This window comes from Nannobrachium achirus (genome assembly GCF_963921795.1).
Source record: "Nannobrachium achirus genome assembly, chromosome: 20".
Classification (NCBI taxonomy): domain Eukaryota; kingdom Metazoa; phylum Chordata; class Actinopteri; order Myctophiformes; family Myctophidae; genus Nannobrachium; species Nannobrachium achirus.
In genome coordinates this window covers 27050052-27076072 of record NC_137827.1, presented here as the reverse complement: position 1 = coordinate 27076072, position 26021 = coordinate 27050052, and the positions used below count along the sequence as shown (strand labels likewise).

Genomic DNA, 26021 nt, shown 5'->3' with positions numbered 1-26021 from the left:
AAGGAATCATTATCATCATGCATAAAACTTAGAGCTCTGTTTTATCCACTCAGTTCAGCAGTGTGCCATACAGCTGTGCCTTGGTCAGACTGTCCTTCCTCGTCAGTCCCGTGCTGCCAAATTTTTGGTATCTTGGAGAGGTCTTCTTTGGGAGTGCGGGTCCGATGCTGATTGCAGAACTGGAACTTGGCCGAGGACGGGAACTTGGCCTGGGACAGGGGTAGTGTTGGAGACTGGAGGCTTCTAGTGAGCTTTGGTGTAAGGACTCAGCTGAGCTGTCCGCACTCAGGTTGACATAGTCCTTCTGACTGCTCCCCCCTGCTGCTGCCGCTGCCCCACCAGTCTCCTTCTCTTTCGAACTTCCTGAGAGGAAAAGACCGCACTCTGAGTCCTGGCTGTCGTTCTTGGCCCTGTACAGCGCCAGGGTTTTCTCCTGCTTACGAAGCCCAAGACCTGGGTGCTTGGGACTTGGGCTGAGATTGGGTGAAGAAGTGCCCACAGCGAAACACTGGTCCAGCACACGGCTGTGGAAGACGTCATCTCCCTCCTGGAAGCTGCTGTAGAGGGGCCCCACTTTGGCCTTGCTGGAGGGGCCCATGGCGAAGTGTCGCTCCGATAAACTGTAGGGAGAGACGCAACCTCTGACATTACGGTAGGAAGACGAGAATGAGTTGATGTCTTCCACACTCAGCTGTCTCCAGCGGCCGCTCAGCTCGTCCTCGGGGACCTGGACGCTGCCTCCACTGTTCGCAGCTCCACCACATGCTTGGGATGACCCTGAGGTCGACCCCATGCTGTGAGAAGAGGCCAAACGAGGGGTGCTGGAATGGTATGGCTCACTGAAGCAGGAAGCCGTCCGTGTGTATGCTGGTGAGTTGCCCTTTTGTGGGCTCCTGGGAGCAACCATGTGCTGGATGCTGTGGGACTTGGGGAAGCACGGGCTGTCTTTATCATAAGAAGACATGCTTTTATGCTCATAGTCCCCGCTCCCACTGTCTCGCCAGTCCATATATAGAGCCTGATGGGAAGAGGATAAGGTACTGCTGGCTGTACGCCCACAAACTCCACTAACTCCCCCTTTCTCATCTGATGCCAGGCTGAAGCTGGAATAGGAACTGGAGGCAGGAAGGGACCCGGTGCCAAACTCATCTTGGTGGCGGAAGGAGGAGGCAGGCTCTTGGGGGGAGAAACTCCCAGAGTGGTAGGCCTCCTCGTTGGGGTTGCTATCGGTGGAGTTCTGGGCGTGGAGCTGGAGCAGCCCGGTGTCGTGAAGATCCACGCTCTGCCTGCGTTCGATGTCCTGCCACCGCTCGGGGCAGTAGAGGGCCGTGTCGCTGCTATACAAATCGGAACTCTTGTATGAAATGCGGCGATGGAGGTGGTCAGTGCTTCCCGTTCCGGACAGAAAGTCCCCATCTTGCGGCTGTGGACTGGGAGAACGCGTCACCGGACAACTGTTTCCTGCTTCAGGCTTTTCCAGCACCTTGGCGATAACAGATGTGGGCACGGCGTCTGTGTATGAGTGGCGCATCGCCATGGTGGCCCCACTGCCACAATTATGTTTCTCTATATGAGAACTGACACGTTCTTGGAAATCCACTGGCAGCTGAGAGGGTGAGAGATAGAAAGACAATAGACAAGCAATCAGATGGACGGACAGACATGCAAAGAGAGGTGAAACAATGATGAGATGATGATATAGATGAGTATGGTTTTAAAAGATGTATGGAGCAAAGGATATAAAGGTAACTATTAACAATGTTGTTAATGCTGAGAGAAAACTAAATAAAAACATGCACATCTGAAAACTAAATAAAAACATGCACATCTCAAAACCAAATCAGATGGGTGCTGTATCAAGAAATATAAATAGCTATAGTTGAAACACATACATCTGCACACAAAACAATGCCTGTTAAAAAGATATTTAATCTGCTAGTGTGATGTTTGGATCTCTTTGGATATCTACATGTAGTCTGTTGAGAAGTCTGAAGAAGAGCCTTGTTGCTCGAAGCGTCACTCTAGCAGATTAAAAATCATTTTAACAGAAGCTATTTGATGTTTCAGTGCAACTGCTGAGTGAGACTTTCCCCAGCTTATACTGTATCAGTAGAGTCTTCTGTTTCTAAGTCGAAAAAAGATGCATGAAAAGTGTTTACCGTAGTTACAGTCTCCTTCACACTTTTTTTGTAACGTCTTCCTCTGCATTGGTGGTATTTTTAGTGCAATTTCTCACAGATTCCAATCTATACTTCTGGTTTAGAAAAGTAATTCATTCTCCCAGCCCTCAGTCCACACCTGTTCATGGACCCCATGGGATTTGCTCTGCTTGGCCTCCCTAATGAACTTGTCAGAAATTCGCTGAACACAACTATATATTTTTTTCTTCTTGTTTTCTTGTTTGCTTTTGTCAAAGTTTTCGTGCATTCTGCTTTAACTAATTTGTTGTTACTGGTCACTTCTCCCACATTGTTTATTTACTTATCTTGCAAAAACATTGTTAATACACACTTTGACATTTCACCTACCTGTGGTATTATGCATTATTGTGGACATTCGGTATTCACCATACACAAAATATTTGAAAAGCTACATGAAGTAACATAATTGAAAATTGGATACAGCTCACAGCTCAATGGAGCACGTACAGTATGCAAGCACGCACGGCGTACACACACACACACACACACACACACACACACACACACACACACACACACACACACACACACACACACACACACACACACACACACACACACACACACAATATGTCCACTGATAAAACTAGTCAGAGGAAGGATTCTTGTCAATTACATACTGGTTCCTCTTTGTCTATTTATAGCAGGTCAAGGGAGAACAGTCCTTCACTCACACTGAGTTTTCTCTCTCTTCATGTCATCCCCATTTCTCTCTCATCTCTCTCTACCCTTGGGTTTCTGCAACAATAACACACCCCTCATTCAATCTTCCACTTTCTCCATATCTATCACTTTCTCTCTCTCTTTTTCTCTCTCTCTGTCTCTCTCGCTCTCTCTGCTTTCTTCTCTTTACCATCAAACACACATCAGCTCCACAGGGAATGGCTTAGATTCAAATTAAACCAGCGCTCTGGGCTGCCAGCTGGGAATGGAAAAAGATAAAATACTGACTTAGCTTTGTTAAGAAATAGAAGCTTGCCTTGGCATAAAATAACCACCATGTTTGAAGTCGGAGCTATTTTTAGCATCCTATTGCCTCTCCCAAAGGGAATAGAGGAGGAAAGTAGGTGAGGCTGCAGGGTAAGAACACGTGACAACTTCGCCATCTATGCGCTCCCAAACAAGCTAGCTCAGCAATGATTGATATCTAACATGAATCTTAATTAACATATGTCATATATTCTGTAGCTCTGCTGTATTCATTCATGGAAAGCCATGCAGCAATACTGCGTGCTCACTTTGGTCATTAATGCATGCTTTTCCAATGTTGATATTGATAATTGTGTTTGCAGCACTTAATTCAAAGTACTTGGTATTGTTACTTTACTGTATGTACATTCTCCACATGTAACACATCAAACTACAATTTACACATCTCCATTCATTATGGCCACACATTTTTGACTGAAGCAAATGATATTGCTGTGTCCCTCATCTCATCTCATCTCCTGTCTCTTTTGTGTGTTCTCATTAATTAGTCACTTTCATACATTCAGAATGTGTACTGTCAAGACTCCAGTCAGACAGTACTTGATACAGTCATTAGTCTGAAATAAGAGACACTGTGACCGTCAGTGAACGCAAGACACCCTCTATGAACTCCTTCAGATTAGTTAATAAGCTCTTTGCAATAACGGAATATTGTCTCCAGAATAGCAGCCTCACAATGGAGGCTGTTTTCAATAGCTTAGTTCCTGTAAGGAACATAAACATTTAATAATCATCGTCATTGCCTGTTACTTGGCAAACAAATGGTACAGTAATTTGCATCACAAACAGTCTCCAAGACTTTGTCTGGGGTATGGCTTGATTCATTCTTTACTGTACCACATATCATTTCATTGATGCCTTCCAGTGGTGGTACATGTATTCAAGTATCGTATAATATTGAGGTATTTTAACTTTTCTGGTGTATTTCCAATTTTCAGTTCTCTTACTTCTACTCCACTACATCTCAGAGGCAAATATTGTACTTTTACTCCACTACAATAATTAGATTATGATTATTATCATTACATTTGATATTCATTTTATTAGACATGCCCCCTTCCTATACAAACCCATTGTAACTTCAAACTCCATTTTAACCATGATAGATTCTTCGAAAACACCCGTCCTTGGTTCTGGTGACTCACACTGTCCTCCTAATACGTGAGCATGTTATATTACTTTTTTCATTTATTTTTAATAATAATTTTTTTGTTTCCTTTTTTTCCCCCAAAACAATTATTAGTAAGGAATCTTGGACCACACACTGCTGCTTGCAAGTTCTTGAGAGTTCTTTAATAAATAGAGCAATGTTTGAATGTCTCACAACCTAACATTGCTCTTTATTTATTAAACGACTCTCTTGAACTTGCAAGCGGCAGTGTGCCCGTCTGATCTGTCCAAGATTCGTTACTTATACTGTCTTGTTACCTACGCACCTGCTTAAAAGGAACTGGGTGTGCGGAAGTCTTCTCTTGATGAAAAAATCAAGAGAAAAAAAATGAAAAGAGTAATTGAGAAAACATGGCCTGCTCGTGTATTAGGAGGAGAGTATGAGTGTTTTTGATGAATCTATCATGGTTAAAATGGAGTTTGAAGTTACAGGTTTGTATAGGAGGGGGGAAATGAATATCAAATACAGTATCTAAATACTGAATCTAGCAGCTTAAAAAACTGTCTGGGGTGTTCACAAAAGTCTTATTAGACGATAAAATGAAAGTTTTTTTTTTACATGAAATATCCCTTCAAGTAAGAGATATGAGTACTTGTTTTCCCACCTACTGTAGATGGCTTCACTGCAGCAGTGTTATGCCTGATGGTTGCACACTGTGTCCTGCACTGAAAAGGTCTATTTGTGGTGCATGACACCGGCACACAACTGAAGTATAAATCACCCTTCAGGACTATAGGAGAACTCACCTCAGACATTTTGTGCGCTCTGTATGGAGACTTGGAGCATTGTAGCAGCTGGGCTGCCAGGTTGCAGTCCTTCCTGTACAGGTCCTGGAAGAGTAAGAAAGATCATCCATCATCAGGTTCACTTCAAACGTGTACTGTACAGCGGTGGTTCTGCTTCTTTTCAGGCCGTGAAATAATCATATTTGAACTGGGGACCCTCACCCTGCACAAGCACTTGGAATTTTAGGAGTTGCCATTACATTTAGTTTGACTTGATTTTTTCCTTTGTGAAAATAGCAGATCTACATGCTCACCACGCCTCTGTGAGCATGTAGATTGGCTATTCTGCCTCTAATATTTGACAATTTGACCAGTGTTTAAGGTCTTTAAAGTCCTTAAATGTCACTTAAGAAATGTGCAGCATGATAGCCTGTATACACTTATACTGTATGTTGGTCTGTTTACTGTTGAGTGAGAAAACAATGTTAACATTTGGCTAAACATCTGGGGACCCCCCAAAATAATTTGGGGACCCCTCTGGGGGTCCCGACCCACAGGTTGAGAACCACAGCTGTCAAAGTGGTCCTGGCACCTAGGCTGCTAATGCGGCCTGGCAGCGTGTTGCGGGTTCGACTCCTGATCCCGGCAAACTTTTCTGCATGTCGCTCCCCTTCTCTTTCTCCCCATTTCCTCCCAGACTACTGTAATCTATCAAAAAAAAAAAGAATAAACAAATATAATAATAATAATAATCCTGAATAGTCACCTAGGCTGTAAAGTAGCCTGACAGTGCATCGGGTGTTCGAGTCCCGTTCCCGACGATCTTTACTGCATGTCTCTCCCAAACTCCTGTTTCCTGTCCATCTCCACTTTCCATTATAAATAAAGGCTGAACAGCCCCCAGCCCCCCCAAAAAGTATCCTTGCCATCAACCCAAGGTGCCCTAACGCAAGGCACTTACAGTATTAACCCCTAACCGACCCAGAGAGTAACTATTTGGTTGTTTATGATACCAATAAGACTCCCTAAATTGGGAGATAAGCCACCGTCATGGCGCATACACAAACTTCAGAAGGCAATGGTAGCCAATCAGGAGGGAATATGGGAAATGGGACAGATTCATGTTGATGACATGACTTTAGAGATACTGTGTACCGCTTTGCACGATGCGCAGATGCCCCATGAAGCTAAGACCACTTAAGGACAGCATAGTCCTAATCAAAGGAACAAACTCATCTATTGAAAGCGATATAAATCCATCAAACAGCTTGTTTTCTCTTGTTCAGCTCCCTTGGGCCCTCTGGAGATGGCAGTAATGGTATGCAGTGTCTTATTAACTCCACACAACTTCTTCGCTTGTATTTTGTCTCCTAGTTGCCTCATACAATCTATGCTAATGTCATTACAGTTCTCTCAAACAGGCCCTCCTCTTATCTGCAGCCTCTGGCCTAATAGGCCCATCTCTCTCTCTCTCTCTCTCTCTCTCTCGCTCGCTCGCTCGCTCTCTCTCTCTCTCTGAGCATAGCCTTTATTATCCCAAGGGGAAAAATCAGTTGCCCAGAGGCATAGCAGCAGTTTAAGGTTACAAAGAAGTAAGAAAAAGAAAAAAGTACTGTTGTGTACAGTCAAAAAAAGCAAGGCACAATAAAAAGAAGAATATATACATAAAGTGTCAAAAAGCTATCACAATAAAAGAAGAAGACAAAAGAAAAGCATGTGGCAGTGTGGACATGCAGTGAGCGAGGCTCTACTGTGTAGCATCTCTTTAGACCTGACGCCGAGCTGCAGCCACCCATTCAAACATTTATAAATCACACCCAGTGTGAAATGAACGGTGCTTTTTATGACTTAATTTCATTAAGCGTCCTGCGGAGCTTGGCCAATGAGCCAAGTGTGGGACATGAACAGTATGTGCATACAAGCAGACAAAGCCAGATGTAGGAGCACCACTCAACAATTATGTTGCTGTGTACTGTACATGGCAACAAGAACTCCAAAAGGGGTTCCCGGCTTCAAATAGTTATGTAATGGGGTTCCATGTCTAAATGGGTTAAGGTCAAGAACATCAGAATATGGTGGAGAGTTTTGCCAGTGGATTTCTTTTTAATTCTATAAATATATACATGTATCAACTTGTATCAACATGGTCAATCTAAATTGTACCTGTTTTAATTGATGTTCATAAATCATGCGATGGAATTTTCTCTTGATCATGTAATTTTATTCACTTACGTATTCTCTTTTATTCTTTTTTTGTGTTTTGTGGTGTTGTTGTAATCTCGGCAACGCTGAAAAAGAGGGTCCCAGCCCTCAGTGTGTTCTCCGAGAATTAGATAAAGGTTGAAATGAAATGAAAATAAAACATATTTGATAGACTTGACTGGAGAATTTTGCAGTGGTCTTCGTTGTACAATAGAGCCTGTAAACATAACTAATGTTTGTCTGTTTGACCTGCAGAAATACTATAAGTCTGGGGCATTGTTGAAAAGGATAAACTAACCCTTTGTTTTATACATTACATTCCTGTAAAGGATGATACAGTACATGTATATTATCACATTTATTAATATTCTGAAATAAATGATGGAGCTCCTATAACTATGTGTGTATGATGCGTTGTTAAGGTCCTATGGTCCTTTGCTGAGGTTATTTCTTTCTCCTCTGTCTTCATTATGTAATACTCACAGACAAGACTCACAGCGACATCAAAGCCTTCTCTTTGACGGGCTCATTTCCCCTGCTAGTTTACAGTGGCTGCTTTTCCATTCACTTAATTTATTTTCTTTTTCTTTCTCTTTTCTTTCTTTCTTTTGCCAGGGGACATCTGAGACCCTGGAGGCATTTTGAATACAACACAAATAGAACTCCTGGCCCTCATTGATGACTTTGTCACTGTCACGTCAGTTGCGCCTCCCCCCTTTGGGAAAATCTGCTAAAGCCCTGTTGTTTTTTTTGTCTGGTTGTGTCAAATGTGAGCTTGTCAACTTTTAATTTAATATTTCCGTAGTGACGGAATTGAATGTGGCTGCCCCTATCTACAGTACATGCAAATCGATGAGTTTCAACAGTTCCTTGTGGCCTGGTATCAAACAGGGGCTGTCAAGCATTCTGAAAGTAACACTTGTTACGTGCTGTCAACATTGTGTAGAGTAACACATTTAGCTTACCTAGTTTAGTCTGAGACCTGTTCCTTATCAGCCTCAGCCTATTTGCTTTATTCCATGTATATATTATAGGCTGCATTTGTATAGCCTAGCACAGCCAGAGAATCTACCCATGTTAAAACAAGGTGGGGATGTATATCTGCAGTATATATATATACAGTATCTGCAGTATATATACTGCAGTTAGTTAGCTGCATTAGTATATAGTCTGGCCAAGCCAGGCTAGCATTTGTAGGAATTGCCAGAATGCTCCATTGATCAGATATGGATAATATGGAAGTGATTTCAAGGTACTCAAGGTACTGTATTACCACCAAGTTTTTTGTTTTGAGAATCTAGTAAAGGTACAGTAGATCAGTGGTTCTCAACCTTTTCAGGCCGCGACCCCCAAAATAATCATATTTTAACTGGGGACCCCCCCCACCCTAACAAGCACTAAGAGTTGACGAATTACATTTTGTATATCACGGTTCTATTGTGAAAATAGCCGATCTACATGCTCGCAGCGTTGCGAGGCGTTGTGAGCACGGCTATTTTCACAATTTCTGCCTCTAATATTTGACAATTTTGCCAATGTTTATGTTGGTTTGTTTACTGTTGAGTGAGAAAACAATGTTGCACATTAAGTTAATCATCTGGGGACCCCCCAAAATAATTTGGGGACCCCCCTGGGGGTCCCGACCCACAGGTTGAGTGTCTGTCTGGACTTGGACTTGACTTGACTCATACTTACATTGTCCTCTCTGAGTTTATCAATGGTGATCTTGGCCTCCATGAGGTGGTTGTTGAGGACAATGATCTCTCTGCTGAGTGCCCTCTTCTCCTCGTCATGGTGCTGCGACTGCCGCACAGTAAGTGGTGGGGAGTAGGGAGAGCCAATGAGGACAAGGAGGTGGGTGAGAGAGGAAGAGGATAGCAGGCGATAAGAACGTTTGGAGGTACAGGATGAAAAGAAGAAGCGTCAAGATAAAGAGAGGATGGGAGGAGCAGTGCAAGAAAATTAGATGATGGGGAGGAGGGAAAATAAGGGAGAGAGAGAGAGACAGTCAGTCAATATCATTTTGAAGTCTTAATTAAAAAAAGATTACAGTTGACAGAGCTCATATCAAATCAATTACTCTGGCAGAGTATGCGTGTGGAAACAGAGAGTGACATAGAAAAAAATAAGTGCAATAACGAAGTTAGAATGTGTTAATGAAAACAAATGAAAGGTAACTAAGAAGATGAAGTGGCAACATTTCCGTAGATTTTTAACTCTCCTTATTTCTTCCCTGCTTTAACGCTCTATCTCTCTCTCTCTCTCTCACACACACACACACACACACACACACACACACACACACACACACACACACACACACACACACACACACACACACACACACACACACACACACACACACACACACACACACACACACACACACACACACACACACACACACACACACACACACTCCTCCTCCCTCTCCCGCTCGCAGCAGCTGACAAATGATACAGCCCATAGAGTCTAGGCTCAGCCTCCCACCTCTCTATAATCTTTCAATGGCAGTGATTGTTTTGAAATACAGGGGGCGCAGGGCCAATATAATAGGTGGCAATTAATGTCAGTTTAAGCAATAGGCCAACATTGATATTCAAATCTAATTCTGTAAGGGGCTCATTAATCAGCTCTCAAGGCAAGGCAGTCCTTGGCAATCTTTCCCCTGGCCCACTACTCTGAAACCTTTGCTCATTTTGCAGTGCTGAAGTGACAACATTATGATCCAGTCTCTAAATCAGTCATCAGTTCACCACGTGTTTTGTTTACATGATAGTGTATTGGATTAAAGTAAAATTGACTGTATAATTTGGACACATTTACAGTCATCATCATCTGTTTTAAGTCCGCTTTCCAGCCAAGCCCCTCTTGCTCGGCTGCATCTGGTTGTGGGACTTCTCCCCTGCACCGCTTGCACTGGAATGTTACACTTGCTGCTTGCAGGCTGCCTTTTACCCCACTGCATCTCCGATGGACCCATTTCACTCTGACAAAAATGTAGTCCATCATGTGTTTGCTTACTATGCTTGTAAACATTCATGTAAAATAAACTTTCATGTCCTCTCCAGGACATGATTAAAGGCCAAATTTGAAACACTGTCTTGAGCGCCTATAGAATCAAATGAGCAGCAGCCAATCTAGATAGGATTGGAATAATGAGCATTATCATGTTATGAATTTAAAAAGGGGGGAGGGAGCTCTGGTTTTAATTAAAGTGTTATGGCAAGGAGGGATGAGCACACACATCTTTACTATCTCCTCACTGATACTGTTCTGGGTGCACAGGTTGTCATTACGATAATTGTTATCACTTGGTTCTATGCATAATGGCAAAGGCAGCAGGGGAAATGATATATGCAGGGGTTTTATCTTGCTATAGATTGTTCATAGTTGGATTCAGTGAATGAGAAGGGCTATTGATTTCACAACACAGAACTCAGGTTTCTGTGTCCTCCATTTGTGCCCATTTTAGGAGGTTATTAGTGTCTGCCTGTTTATTCATCCAGCTATTACTCACAGAAACACTTGGAAACTCAGGTTTACAAGAGAATCAGAAGTTTCTATAATTGCCATGTAGCCTACTACAGTATGTACTGTATGTACTATAGCATTAGTCATGGCCTAAGATCAAACCTTTGTATCCTGGCTCAACCAGCAAAGGCTTAATCGATCGGCTTGTTGAATTATGCAGAAGTGTGATGGAATAAAACTAGAGGGAAAAAAAGTTTTACTTGTTAACTCATTCCCCGCCTCCCCCGATAGTCCCGAGAAATTTTAAATGTCGTTCCCCGCCAGGCCCGATAGTCCCGAGAATTTGCTTTTATATAATGTAATGTTTAATTACACTTTTCTCCAGCCCGTGACAAAATTTGAGCCTTCTGTCTCACACATATCACACATCAAAGTAAGTGTGTTTGAAAAAAAGACTGTAATAATGTATAAATTGCAATACAAATGTATAAATCTCCCCAACCACAGTTAATTGGCAAAAGACGCATTTGAGCTCAAAAGGCTGGCTGCCGGAAAAAAAAAGAGAAGAAAAAAAAGTGTGAGAACAGCTGTGTGTGTGTGTGTGTGTGTGTGTGTGTGTGTGTGTGTGTGTGTGTGTGTGTGTGTGTGTGTGTGTGTGTGTGTGTGTGCTTCCCTCCACTGTATCTCTGTTTCAGTGGTCCCTGTTGGACCCCCTGATGGTGTTCAGTCCCATAAAAAACAGTGCTATAGTGAGATCTGCCTCTGCCTCTCTCTCTCTCTCTCTCAAGACACAAAACACACAATTATCGCCAATTTGCCATATAAATGCTTCTAAAACGTACCTGATAATGATGATGGTTGATTTGAATCCACACCCATATATCCAGGCTATAATATTAGTTTTATAATGGTATTTAGTCCACAAACTTTGTCCACAAACAAGCCATGATCGCCTTTGCAAAGGTGGGGGTCCCTGGTCGCCTTTCTAACAACCAATAAGGGGTCCGCGGGTCCAACGCTTCGCCGACCTCCGCAGAGCAGTGCAGAGTTACATAACATTGTAAAATCAATCAATAAGCCGATCATTTGTTACATAAAGTTCATATGATCCAGTTGCAGGGACAAGTGGTCCCTGTCGATGGGGTCTCACAAAGGGGTCCCTGGTCTCCAGCCAACACTTAGGGAACCAGGTGGGGGACTGGGGGTCCCTGGCCCACGCTCCACCAAAACAAGCGATCAACTACAGCCAACAAGCGATCGATCAACGTCAACAGCCTCGCCTCGTTAGCAAAATGCGTCTGCCCTGCTCTTGCAGGGCAGTGCAGAGGATTTTTTTGGGGCAGGGGGAGACATTTTTCTAACATGTCCCAGAATGTGAAAATAGCAGATCTACAAGCTCTACAAGCTCTCAATGTGTCACAGAGCGATGTGTTGAGCTTGTAGAGCTTGTAGATCTGCTATTTTCACATTCTAGCACATGTTAGAAAAAAGACTCATGCCCCCTTTGATGTCTATTTGTGTGTGTGCACCTGTACAGACCCAAAAACAGCTGAGACCAAAGCAGACATACAGAGACAGAGAGAACGCGCCCCCAAGTGGGGGCTCACACAAATACTCACACAAATACTGCAAAACAGTATGTGAAATTGCTGAGTTTTATGGTCAGACATAGCCAATAAAAATATTTTTCTCTGCATTTTTCTAAACAGAAAATTCTAAAAAAAAATCCTATTACATAATTACATTAGTACACTTATCTGATAATGCCTGAAGCCATAAAGACAAATATCAAGTGAGTTATTCGCTTGAAAATAGATTTTTCACAAAAAGGTCAATAACTCCAGTTTTTTCAATTATAGCTGGATTTTGGTCAAAAATGGCTATTTTGAGATGGCTGCAACTATAGAAAAAAAAGCTTTTTATTTTATTTTTTTATTTTTTGGTGAGACTAGAGGTGGTCTTGTTTCATTTCAGGTACTGTATGACACAAAATACAGAATACAGAATTTAGGAAAAATGTCAATATAAAAAAAATATATAATTTTTTTCATTAAACAAAATGGCAGGGGAGCCAAACAGTCAATGTTAAAATGGCGGCCAATGTGTTAAGGCTGTTTCATTCATTGATTTGGGGGAGACTCACAGCTGTGTGAGCAGTGTGTATGTGAGAATATTTCTAAGAAATACGCAAACTGTTTAATTTAGGCTGCTGGATGTGCTGCCTCTTCACTGGACAACAAATGGAGCCCAAATCCCATAAGATCCAATTACTGAATGTTGGTTCACATAGGAAAAAGCAGGTCCTTCTAGTGGGGTAAAACACCCCCAAAATTTAGATGTTTAACCTAGCACTCCGGAGATAGCCACCACCCCGCACAATGTTAATTTCTAAATCTGGTGGAATATATTAGTCTTTAGAAAAAGCTGACGATATGCAAAGTGCAAACCAAACTAAACAAGGAGAAATGTGTACAGTATAGGTTCCAAATCGGTCACAGCTTCTCACACAGTTTTTATGGTGTTTCACTTTAGTTGCACTTGATAGAAAGTGCTAGCTCTACCAAACCCCATCCAATTTCTGTCCATATCATATCAAGTAATCCCTAATACCATTATCAAACTATTGATAACACTATTGTGGAATGTGGATTATACTTATCTCGTGTTGTGATCCAAGTGGAAGTTAAACACTTAGCCTAAGAGCTTGTAGATCAGTTATTTTAACTACCGGTATTTTTGAACATTTAAAAAATGTCATGCCGTGGCTCTGCATGATTCTAGGCATTTATGAGAGGGTCTGTGTCTGTATCAGTGTGTGTGTCCGGGGCTAATCTTGCAAACTGCTGGAGCCAGTCAGCGGTATGCACACTGCCAGTAGGACACAGAAGCACCTCCACTAATTTGTTTCAGATTATGATGGTTTATACTTATAAATATTGTCATTTAGGCTCAAGCCTATGACTGATGTCATAGGTGACTGACGTCCCAGGCTGGCCACATGTTGAGACAAGCCCCCAGGACTGCAGGGGATTTTTGAAGCAAGCCTGAAATAGTGTCCAAATCTGGTATTGCAAGCTTAGTGCATAAAGGCCCATTCCCACTGGGCCAGATAACAGATAAAAAAAATCTCTTTCTCCAGATAAAAAAAATCTCTTTTTCCATTCAAGTGGATGGTAAGATACAGATAAAAAAGATATCTCTCACAGATATCTTTTTTTTATCTGTGACAGATGTATCTTACCATCCACTTGAATGGAGAAAGAGATTTTTTTATCTGGAGAAAGAGATTTTTTTTATCTGTTATCTGGCCCAGTGGGAATGGGGCTTAAAGGATGCTACGGCACATGCTTCTATCGCCTGAAACCATAGTGCACATGCTTGGTGCTCAAATCTTCCGCATTTGGGCACCAAATTCTGTTGCCCGTTAGTGGAAGTAGCGTATACTTCCGCCATCCGTCCTCTAGTTTTTGAGCGGTGCATACCTGCCTCTCCGACTGAGGCTATGTCTCAGGGCACAACAGCTGCAGCCACGAGCAGCGCTGTTGAGCAGCCTTGAAATGAATGGCCAATGATTTAACATCGATCCTCTAGTTCATATAGATCAAAATGAACTCATCAAATGCACTGCTCACTTCACACTGGGTGTGAATTTTATATAACTCTGTGGTCTGAGATCCATGTGGATCTCGAGGTTTTACAAAAGAAATCGGGTGTTATAATGACATGCCCAAAACAGGGACACTAGGACCAGGTTGAATGTTAACATACCCAGCATGGCCAAAGTATCACAATGATGCCACTCTCCCAACTGTCCTTTACACTTGCCATTGAAGAGGCTTTTACTGATGAGAAAATCATACTAATTATATCAGGATATCGGAGTTGTGACAAAGCCACACGCACGCACGCACGCACACCCACACACACACACACACACACACACACACACACACACACACACACACACACACACACACACACACACACACACACACACACACATTTCCTAACACAGGTCCTCCATTCACTAGGGACACTTTCCATCTAACACCTTTCACACCAATGGCCGTGTACTGTATGAGGAAGCCATTATCTGCTATTTGGCTGTTAGTTTAGTCCTTGTGGATGTCTGTGACTTCAGAACAACAATAACAAATGCTGCAGGGCCTCAGGTCTCTGTAATTATTTCGTTCACTGGTGTTGCTGGGAAACCATCCAACTTCTGCACTGAGCCATGCCAATTTATTCGCTAACTCCTTTGTTTTGTTTTGTATTCTATTCTATTCTATTCTATTCTATTTCAGTCGTTCTCAAACATTTTAATTTTGAAGACCAGACCCCAATAACAAATGGAACCAAATGGACCTGTAAGATTCCATTTGTACACTCCCAGAGTTACAAGGGTCCATTTAGATTAGAACCACTATTCTATTCTATTCTATTCTATTCTATTCTATTCTATTCTATTTTACTGGGATTTCTTTGTTTCTTTGTTGTTGTACTTTGTTTTAGAGGTGGTATTTATATATATTGATTATCTTACTGGTGTGGAATTCAGTGTCCATTCTGGCCCGCTGAAAAAGGGGCCTTTTACCCAAAACATTTGTGCAAAATTGTAATTAGCCTATTATTGCGAGTTGATTCTATGTATGATCAACTATGGAGTCAGAGCAGGTTCATATCCATGGATAATCATCTTACACTGTACATACGTTATAAATTAATAGATCCATTTTAGAGATACTATTTTATTTTAAACTTGAAACACTGAATGACATGCAAAGATAGTGTTTAAATGAAAATATAAATGTTATTCAATTTATATTTACAACATATGTATACACATGCTTCTTTATTACACATTACCTATTTGAAATTGTTTCTTTTAATGTGTTTTCTCCGTTAATTTATGTCTGTAAAGGACATTGAGCTGCATTTCTTTGTATGCAAGCATTTAAATGGTCTGAAGTTCAGCACCACGGACAGCTCCTCAGCACTGTCTCTAAGGCCCTGTTCGGACTGGCAGTCCAAATCCAGCAAATCTGATTTGCTATCCAGATTGGAGTCTGGATAGCAATCCAAGTCTGGATTGGATTAGCAAAAATCTGATTCCATGTTGGATTTGCTGTTCATACTGTACAAACAGTGCGACTCCCATCAGGATCACCAATCAGTATCACAAATCAGATTTGCAGGGCCTGCCCAAGATGAATCTGAGCTCTTGTTTAATTGTTCCGATAGACAACCTCACAACATTGTAATAAACCACACTAACCCTGGTGTCCCTGATTATATAGGTGGGAACTTCCAAAAGATAATGTTAATAATGATTTTTCAAGATATTAGCTTTTTTGCTTTATGCGTTCTGCACTGTTACTTTAACTGGCTTTAACTGGTAAAGGCTGATTTATTATTATCTTTATTGCACAAGTGTGTTTTATGATGGCAGTAATGTATAAATTAGCCCCAAGTCTGCATTCATGCGACGCTGAATACAATCACTCCAATGTTACTAGACTGTACCGCTTCCAGGTGCTAATCCCTCATTTTGTTGCTTATGAAACCATTTCATTTTCTTCTTCTTTTTTTTGTGACCTTGCCAGTGTAGGTATCTCAGAACTTTTAATTACATGCATGATTTGATTGGAGCTGCCTTTGTCACTGCCTGGCTGGGCCCGAACTGTGCTCTACAAAGGAACATACCCCCTTACCCCCCCCCCCCCACCCCCCACCCCCATTGAAATACCATTGCATGACATGACATCAAAAGGAATGGCAATCCCAACGAGGCCCGCCTCTAAAGAAATCCCATAACGTCCCCTGCCATGAAAACCGATTAGCCGCACCAAGGCTCTGTGCTATAGACAGACAATTCCTTTGAAAAGCCAACAGTTTTCAAAGTCATTCCACATGACAAGAATATTTAGTGATGTATGTGCACGTGTGCGTGTATGTGTTTTGAAAGGCATGATCCATGATGAGAAGGTATTTTACGCTTTCCGTCTGTTCACCGCATGACATGGCGAGAAGGATTACACTGGAATACTACAAATAATAGGTTACAACGAGCGCAGCAAGACAACCATTGTTTTAAATGGCTGTCTCCTGAAGATATTTCATATGTGTTGAATTATTCAACTTGTCAAGTTCCATTTTGTTCACCACAAAGGAAAAAATCCACACATGATGGATTTGCCACAAAAATTCATTCAATAGTCTGGAGAGGAGGTTATTTTTTACTCTTAACTTTGATTGACACATTTCTCTAACTGTATTTTTGCATGGTATTTTGCCATCTTTGGATACGGTGTAGTAGAAAGTTACAAGAAAGTCGGGAAAAATTTTGATTTGATGACTGCCTCTGGCAGTAGTTGACTGCCAGCGACATACACATATAACATTAGACCAGGGGTCTTCAACAGGGGGCCCGGGACCCCTAGGGGGTCCTCAGAGTTACCACAGGGGGTCCTCCAAATCTTTTTTTCCCCTTCTTTTTGAACCCTAGCGTCCATATTCTGAGAACTTTGGCCAAAAACAGCAGATCTACAAGCTCGCTGCGAGGCGTTGTGAGCTTGTAGATCGGCTGGTTTTTTTTTGTTGTAGAGGGGAAAAAGAGCAGACTAAGTACAGAGTGAAAGGTCATGTTTATTAACTCTTTTACCGCTTTGGACGTTCCCGTTCGCCCCATTTTTCCCGGCGGCGCGATGCCAATTGTATGTTCTTTGGCTCGTTCTTTTGTACCTTGTTTTGATGTCTGTAAACTGATGAGGGGTTGCGCGGGTGTGTACCGTAGAGACAGCTCCCATAAAAGTGCTCTCAAAAACCCACTGGACGTTAGCATCAATGGAGTAACAACACTCTTCCTTGTTATTTTCTCTGGGTCTATTGCTCTGTAGCGATTGAGCTGTCTTGACGGACGGTAGCCTACCGCGGCCATTTAACATTAATTCTTGCATGAGGCTGCCCTCTACTGCTAGTATAGCGAAAGTACACCTATTTAAGGAGAAAAGAAAATAATAATGATGAAAAAAAAATTAATACATCTTTGTCTATAACATCGCAAAGGTAAGGTGGTAAGGTTGTGGGGGTCCCTGCTTCATCTCTCTTTCAACTAAGGGGTCCTTGGCCTGAAAACGTTGAAGACCCCTGCATTAGACAGTACAGTGCATGCTATGCTATGAGCCCTTATAGCCACAAATTGACCAAGGGACAATCACTTCTTGACTGTAATGTTTGCAACTACTGCAGCTGCAGGATTTCACACAGCTATAGTGTCCTTCGATTAGTGTGGCTGGCAAGGAGCCGAACCACATCATGGATCAAACTTGTGATGAGATTAGGCTCCAGTTCAATCAAGATAAGTCCCAAATCTGGGCCTTTCTGCGCAGGCGGCTCGTCCCCAGTTTGATGATAGCCTGAAGCCATGGGTCTGGATAAAATGGGACCTCTCTACCCAAAGTGATTGGACTCGCTGCTGCTGAGGTGGACAGAGCAGCAGTCTGCCAGTAATCGTTTTCTAATGCTTGATTTATGCTCCCGTCATACCATGGTGTCGCACATCGAAAATAGCCGACCTGCAAGTCCACAATGCCTCACATCCGCGGCACGCTGTGAGCTTGTAGGTCGGCTATTTTCGTCCCGGGGCGCCGTCGTGTAGTACGACGAAGCATAAATCAGACATAACAAGGTTGCATGGCAGGTAGGGCCAATCACTTTGGACATTGATTGCTCTCCCTTCTTTGATCGTGTAATTGCTTTGAGAGTGTGAGAGAGGCTGTGCTGCCAGACAGGCATGTTCAAACGCTAGATTACTGGTTAGAGCATGATCACATGGAGGTAGAGATCAGAAGGAGAGATAAAGGGCGCTGTAATTATACAATCACTGGTAAATGTTGTGTTGTTATTATGATAACGACTACTACTGTAACACAATTAGCTCTGTTGGCTGCATTTATGGAAAGCGAGCTTATACAGTATATAAAATATTGATATTTTGTCTCACACGCTCTCCCATTCTGCATATTAGACTCCAACCTGGCACGGCTCCAATTATGCTTCCTTTCAACAGAGGCCAAGGGGTCACAGCATGGTTCCAAACACTTAATCAGATCAGCGGATTGTGTGTGTCTGAGTATTTGTGTTAACACACAAGTGTATAAGCATGTGCGCGTGTGTGTGTGCGTGCGTGTGTGTGTGTGTGTGTGTGTGTGTGTGTGTGTGTGTGTGTGTGTGTGTGTGTGCACTGTTTACGCAACAGTGAGTTGGCGAGTACCCACACCCTTGAGATTAATTTGTGTGTAGGCTATCTCTGTCACACACTCTTCCAACCTTTTCCAAAGGTTCAACTTAACCTGTATTTTTGTATATACCCTATTTCATTTCCGCCAGGAAGAGACCTTGCATTCAATGTATGTCTGTCTGTCAGTGTATGTGTGTTCGTGTGTGTGTGTGTGTCTGTCTGTCTGTCTGTCCGTAACTAATATCACAAACTATTTGGCCATTTTTCTTGTGCATGCTAGCAATAGGCTGAATATGTTTCTGACCTGTCAACGGTAACTAGGTTTTAAAATATATATATATATATTTGTTATAAATGCAGAGCAATCATTACAACAACTAAAATTTGCATTCATGGTTGTGGACTTTTTTTTACATTGTTATTTTTTAAACTGATAAATAATGCTTGTTGCAGTACATACAGTCTTTTCCATATATAGAGCAAGAGAGAGAGACAGAGAGAGACATGCATTTTTACGACACTAAAACACTACTTCTATTGGGGTATTTACTGTACATAGTACCAGTGCTTTATGTTTGCCTATGTTTCACAAGTTGTACTACAGTATGTACTTGTTTTTTGGTGGAACATGTTGCCTGTGTAATTGTACAATGGATTAGGGAGCTAAAATGGTAGTCTAGCAGTCCTTTTCAATTATAATAATTGAAATAGTTTTACAAAAAGACAAAAGAAATTACAGTATTTTTCTAGCAGCTACACTACTAACACAAATCACTCTTTGTGTGTGTGTGTGTGTGTGTGTGTGTGTGTGTGTGTGTGTGTGTGTGTGTGTGTGTGTGTGTGTGTGTGTGTGTGTGTGTGTGTGTGTGTGTGTGTGTGTGTGTGCGTGCGTGCGTGCGTGCGTGCGTGCGTGCGTGCGTGCGTGCGTGCGTGCGTGCGTGCGTGCGTGCGTGCGTGCGTGCGTGCGTGCGTGCGTGCGTGCGTGCGTGCGTGCGTGCGTGCGTGCGTGCGTGCGTGCGTGCGTGCGTGCGTGCGTGCGTGCGTGTGTGCCTGTGTGGAGGTGTGCCTGTGTGGAGGTGTGCCTGTGTGGAGGTGTGTGTGCGGAAATCCACATCACTGTCATCCATGTTTCATGAGAACCCTGGTGATAGTGCTGTGGTGCGTACGGACAGTTCTTGTTAACGTCAATAAAAACCTGAGTGTGTACAAGCAACAAAAACTGGGAAATGGGAAAGAGAGGTCAATCAAACAACTCATGTGAAACAGATTTATTGAATGGCAGTATGTGTTCTGTATACAGAGTTGATTTTGACATCTAGACTCTAAACATGTCACTCCCTGTAAGCATGCACCTCCTTCTAAGCTTAACAAACAAGAGAGTGGGAGTGAAAATCCAGAATCGGAGCTTACAGGTGGAGGCTGGGGTGAGGTTGGGGTGATGAAATGCAGCAACGATAATAAGTAGCAGCAATAGTTCCAATCTGAGCTGTGGAGCGGCAGCATAGTGCATTTCAGAGCATAAATAGAGTCAGAGTTGGCTGTGTCTGTGTCTGGCTGTGACATTCTACTGATAGCCTACTGGCTAAATCTAGCCCCTGGGGAGTTTTGTTGTGTCCCATGGAACACATTCCGTATTCCAATTTTCATGTTTTTTCATAGCCGAAAGTTGTTGATGGTTAATTAATTAATATATACACAAAATGTAATAAGTATATTTAGAAGTAATTATTATTCACCAGTTACACATTTCTTAATGGTTACTGCTAAAGCTGTTTACCATGAAAATTCTGTTTCTGTTGTCACAGTGTTGTGGCCCCTGACTTCACGTCATTTTGCAATTGTGGCCCCCTGCCTATGAAGCTGAATATCCCTGGTGTACACTGTACAGTATCACTTGAGTTTACTGCCTCAGCTAGCTTGCAGGCCTTGTTCCATAAAAAGAGAGGATGGAGCCGTTGACTGATGTCAAGTCGATGAATCCAATTAATTTTCTATGGTGAGCTTCCGATGTGGGCGAGTGGTGCATGATGGATACGACGCGGTGAGTTGGTGATCAACTATTTGCATGAAGTTGGTCGATTTCTACTTGATGCAAATGTATTTATAAAATGATGTCCATGCAGCGCAACACACATTAAAACCGCTGACAAAATATAGGCAGAGCCAATTAAATATGATTACAATGCATTGTGATGCAATCATGCAACATGTGAGTTTGTACTGCAGGTCTGTTAATTAACGATTTAGAAAGTCTATGAAAATATCTTGATTTCTTTTTTTGAAAAGGTTTTGTGAGACATAAATTATATATATAGCTATATAGGTTAAAAAAGGGAAATGCACCCATAAAAATGGGTCTATGATCAAACTGTTTGTGAAATACTTGTGTAATAAGTTGTGCAGATTGCCTCTCACCGTCCTGTGCATCTTGTCCTCCAAGTCCTGGTTGATCCTCTGCAGTGTTGAATAGCTGCTTTGTATCCTGTAAGAAGGAACACATAATAGTTATCAAAATTGTTCTGAATTCAACCAAACAAGACGATTAAGGACTCAAGGTGTGATATTGGGCATGAATAAAAAATATATATAAAAAAAAGAAGCATGAAGAACAATCTTACAAAATAGAAATACATTTGATTAGCTAGTCTTTATTGTTCCCATCACGCAATTTGGTTTGCAAACAGTAGTCATCACAACCAATACATAAAGTCATAAAAATAAATAATAAAACACATAAATACATAGATATCCTATGCTTCAGTAGAATATTTCATCATCGTCATTTGCTTCCTTACTCTTTCTTTCTTTCTTTCTTTCTTTCTTTCTTTCTTTCTTTCTTTCTTTCTGTCTGTTATCTCTCTGCCGCCCCACTCCCACCATCTCTCTCTCTCTCTCGTTGCCTTCCAATGCATTAGCAAGCTTAATGGAATAAGCTGTTCCTGCACCTTGCCTTTCTATTAGTGGAATTATTACAGGCATTCTATCTTCTCCAGCTCTCTGTCTGATGTGGTATTATCACTTCTTACCAGGCCTCAGAGGGTGTGGATAAACTCTGGCCTTTATAGTCCCATTAACAAGACAGATATGGAAAGAAGGCAGCGGAGACCTAAAACAAAGACATATCATAAAACAGAGACCTGTGGGAGATATGAGGCCGGAACGGACGGTCAAAACAGTGGTTCTTTCTGGGCTCCTTGACGGCGTTCCAGGGGGTTCCCAACTAAATAATTAATATGTCATCGTCACCATTATTACCAGTAAATACAACCAGACGGTGTATATTTTAAAAGAATGCCAACTTTGATAAGAGGTTTTCTGTCATCTCTGTATATGTATTTTTAAGCAAACATTTGTAACTCAAATTTTGCCTTTGGGGAGGGACCCTGGAACTAAATATTTTGAGATGGGGGTCCGTGGCCAAATACAAATCATTTTGAGGTCCTTCACATGAAGAAGTTTGAGCACCACTAGAAACAGGTTTTTCAAAAAATCTTAGAAGGATTTAGAAGACACTTATAGAATCGGGTCAAAATTATTCAAAGACTTGCACAACTGTTCACGATTTTTCAAAAAATAGCAGATCTACAGGCTTGCAGTGCCGCACTCGGTGATATGCACAAAATGATGCGCAATAATGCGTTCCCAGTCTAAATGGGTTAAACAAACCCCTCCCCCTATGAAGAACATTCATGGGGGCCCCGCAGTGAATCCTTGTACTCCAGGGGCCCAGAATTTGGTGCGACACCCCTGCATATGGTACCAAATCACGTCTAACAATGAGATGACACAAACCTGCGTAGCTTATCTGTGAATTTCTCCAGCTCCTCCTGGGCACGACGGAGCTCTGTCTCCAGGTACTGCCGGGTGGAATCGAACTCCGTCTCCACCATCTCTAGTTTGTGGGTAGTGTACTGCAGACGCTTGCGGAGGTCATCCTTGTGGTCATGGAGTGAACTGGACAAGACAAAGCGGTGGGAGAGATAATAGTACAGCACAGAGTCAGCTCGGGACAGAAGTTACGAAGGTACAGGAGCGTTACAACGGCACACAAAAGACATGCTGTACTGTCAGCCTCACAACAATAGTTTGGAGCAAAAGAAACAGGCAGAGGGAGGGAGAGGTAGAAAAAAATAAAAAAAATAAGTGCAGCAGGAGTAGGGGTCTTCAACAGGGGGTCCGGGACCCCTAGGGGGTCCTCAGAGTTTCCCCCTTTTTTATATTAACCACTTGAACCCTAGCGTCCATATTTGGAGAACTTTATCCAAAAATAGCCGATCGGCTATGTGAGCTTGTAGATCAGCTATTTTTGGCAAAGTGCTTTGGAGGGGGAAAAGAGCAGACTAAGTGCAGTGAAAGGTTCAAGAGGTTAAATATCTGAATACCCACATTAATATGAATCCAAAATATACTGATGATCGTGCTGTCAAACAATGAAACTATATGGAATCTATGAAAAGCTTGTGGGGGGTCTCTGCTTCATCTCTCTCTCTCAACTAAGGGGTCCTTGGCCTGAAAACGTTGAAGACCCCTGAGCTAGAGTGTAATTCAGTGTAATTCAGTCCTGGGAAGGAAAGGTCTTGTCACAGGCGGGAGGAAGGTGGGCATGCAGGCCACCGTCCTGGAAGAGGAGATGGATGAAGGAGGAATACTAATGATTTCCCATTGACATTGAGCAAGAGGTGCCGGGAAAGGAGCTCCCATCACCATAATGGTGAATTCCACAACCACACCACTCCACTGTCAAATCTCAGAAGGACCGGAGAGGGATTCCTAAGCTCCAGACTCACGTCCACGGATGATTCATGAATGCTGGTGAAATGCCGTATGAATGGTATAATAGGCTTTGGGAGAGCGTGTGTGTGTGACGTGTGAATGTGTGTGTTGTGGCTAGAGTATCATCAGAGTGTGAGAAAGAATGAAGCAAAATGACACAAATCAATGCAAGCACGTGAGCAGTTATGAGTGTGGGTATGAACTCATGCTCATCCTCTATAAGCGATTTGTACTTGGTCCTAGGTCAAAAACGAATTATTTTCAATAGAAAATACAGTATTTGTGACAGACCTGACGATACGTCATATTAGTCAAACGTCACAGTCGTGTGACAAAGTATAAATTAGCCGTGACGGGATCGATGGGCTAATGAGGGATCGGAGATGGGGAAGTAATCAAATGTGCGGTCTGAGGGATTTAGCATTTTGCCAGACTGATGGATATTGCTCCTGGCGCAACTTACTCAACGCCATCTTGCTGCCAACTGACAGGTCTCAGAGTTCACCGCAGTGCACAACCTCAATTAGTGAACTTGGGAAGGAGAGGAGGTGAATATGATGTCCGTAGAAAGACTTATTGACTGTGCTTTGTGAGAATATAATTCATTGTCATATTATGACAATGAACAATGGCCTGCCTGTCAGAGGACACGACTCATTGAAGTCGTGATAGAGAGAGAAGGGGTGGGTTCCCTGCTAAAGAGCTGTCTAATATGCTCATACCTTAAAGTGAATGTCTTAACACAGGGGTTCTCAAACCTTTTTAGGCCGTGGCCCCCAAAATAAACATATTTGAACTGGGGACCCCCACCCTGACAAGCACTTGGAATTGTAGGTATTACATTTAATGTGACTCGGTTCCACAGATGAATATTGTGAAAATAGCCAATCTACTGTACATGCTCACAACGCCTCGCGTTGCGAGGCGTTGTGAGCATGTAGATTTTCACAATTTTCACAATGTTTGCCTCTTTCTTACTTAAGTTTTGACAGTTTGGCCAGTTTGGTAACGGTCTTAAAAAAAACGTACATTGTCACTTTATAAATGTGCAGATACCCAGTATACACTTATACTGTGTGTTGGTTTGTTTACCATTGAGTGAGAAGAGGAAGAAAATGACATTAAGCTAATAATCTGGGGGCCCCACAAAATAATTTGGGGACCCCACTTGGGGCCCCTACCCCAAGTTTGAGAACCACTGTCTTAATACAATCAAAGCAGACATACAAAGTTCATTATTGCTTCGGTATCATTTGTCGGTAAGAACGTTCTCCCATGCTTATCGATTTGGAAAACTGAGATGGTTTGCGTATCAAACCCACACCTTCCTGTCCCAGATTTTACAGTACCATTTTGTATTCAATGAATAGATTATTCTTGAAGAGGCTGGGCTAGTTTGTTGGCTATATAAATAAATAAAACACTTATGACTCATGCTAAATATTTTGTGGGTCTTGTGGGCTTAAAACTTGCTTTCTTGACATTACTTCAAAACAAAACTTTAACAGCATCTCCTCTGTCCAACAAGCTGCAAGTGATGTTGTAAATTACATGGCATTGCGCCAGACAACCAAAGCACATGGAAATGTGCTCTAGGCTCTTATCACATTTTAATTAAGTCTGAGCACAGCCATTCCTAAAATGACATCAGATTATTATTGTTTTTTTAAATCCTGATAAATAAACTATTTAGCATTGTGGCTACGAGCTGTGCCTCCATTTTTTTATTATCCTGATAAATAACAGCAAGATTGTTCAGTGTAAAATTAACATCAGAGAAATGCAACCCATAAGGAAAATGTGTCTCGAATGCATAATGAACGCAGAATTTGGATTTGAGGCTGTTAATAAAATAATAAATGGAGGTGATTTAGGATGAGTTATTAAAAGTAATGGGTGTCAAACGATTGTCTTAATGGTTCATGGCAACATGCCATCTCTGAGTATCTAGTTTGAGTTCTGGTGAACATGAATGAAATGGATTCACCATTGGAAAGATGCAGTATGAATGACACTGGTGACATTCAGATTTTTTGAGCCCACTCCACACAGCCTTGTCTTACCTTCTTTTCTGATGCTTGCAACCATTTCTTTGGGATTTCAGGGCAGTTTTGCCTATATATATCTTTTTCATATTTTTTCTCTCTGCCCGGCTCTCATGTGTGTATAGTAGCTTGTGCTGTTGACTCTGGCTGCTGCTGGTTGTGAGAACTCTAACCACAAACCAACATAGAGAGCTTTAAGTC

General features: G+C 42.1%; 1 protein-coding gene across 1 annotated transcript; it reads right to left on the bottom strand.

Moving 5' to 3' along the window:
* Window positions 1-49: 49 nt before the first annotated feature.
* On the bottom strand, window positions 50-25912 carry LOC308305798 (brain-enriched guanylate kinase-associated protein-like; the record flags this gene model as incomplete). Its single annotated transcript, XM_080750671.1, has 6 exons — window positions 25839-25912; window positions 22795-22956; window positions 21418-21484; window positions 8985-9092; window positions 5109-5192; window positions 50-1606 (listed from the first exon to the last, which is right to left on the bottom strand). The coding sequence occupies exons 1-6, from the start codon at window positions 25907-25909 to the stop codon at window positions 50-52; spliced, it is 2049 nt and encodes a 682-aa protein (XP_080606797.1). The 5' UTR covers window positions 25910-25912.
* Window positions 25913-26021: the final 109 nt, after the last annotated feature.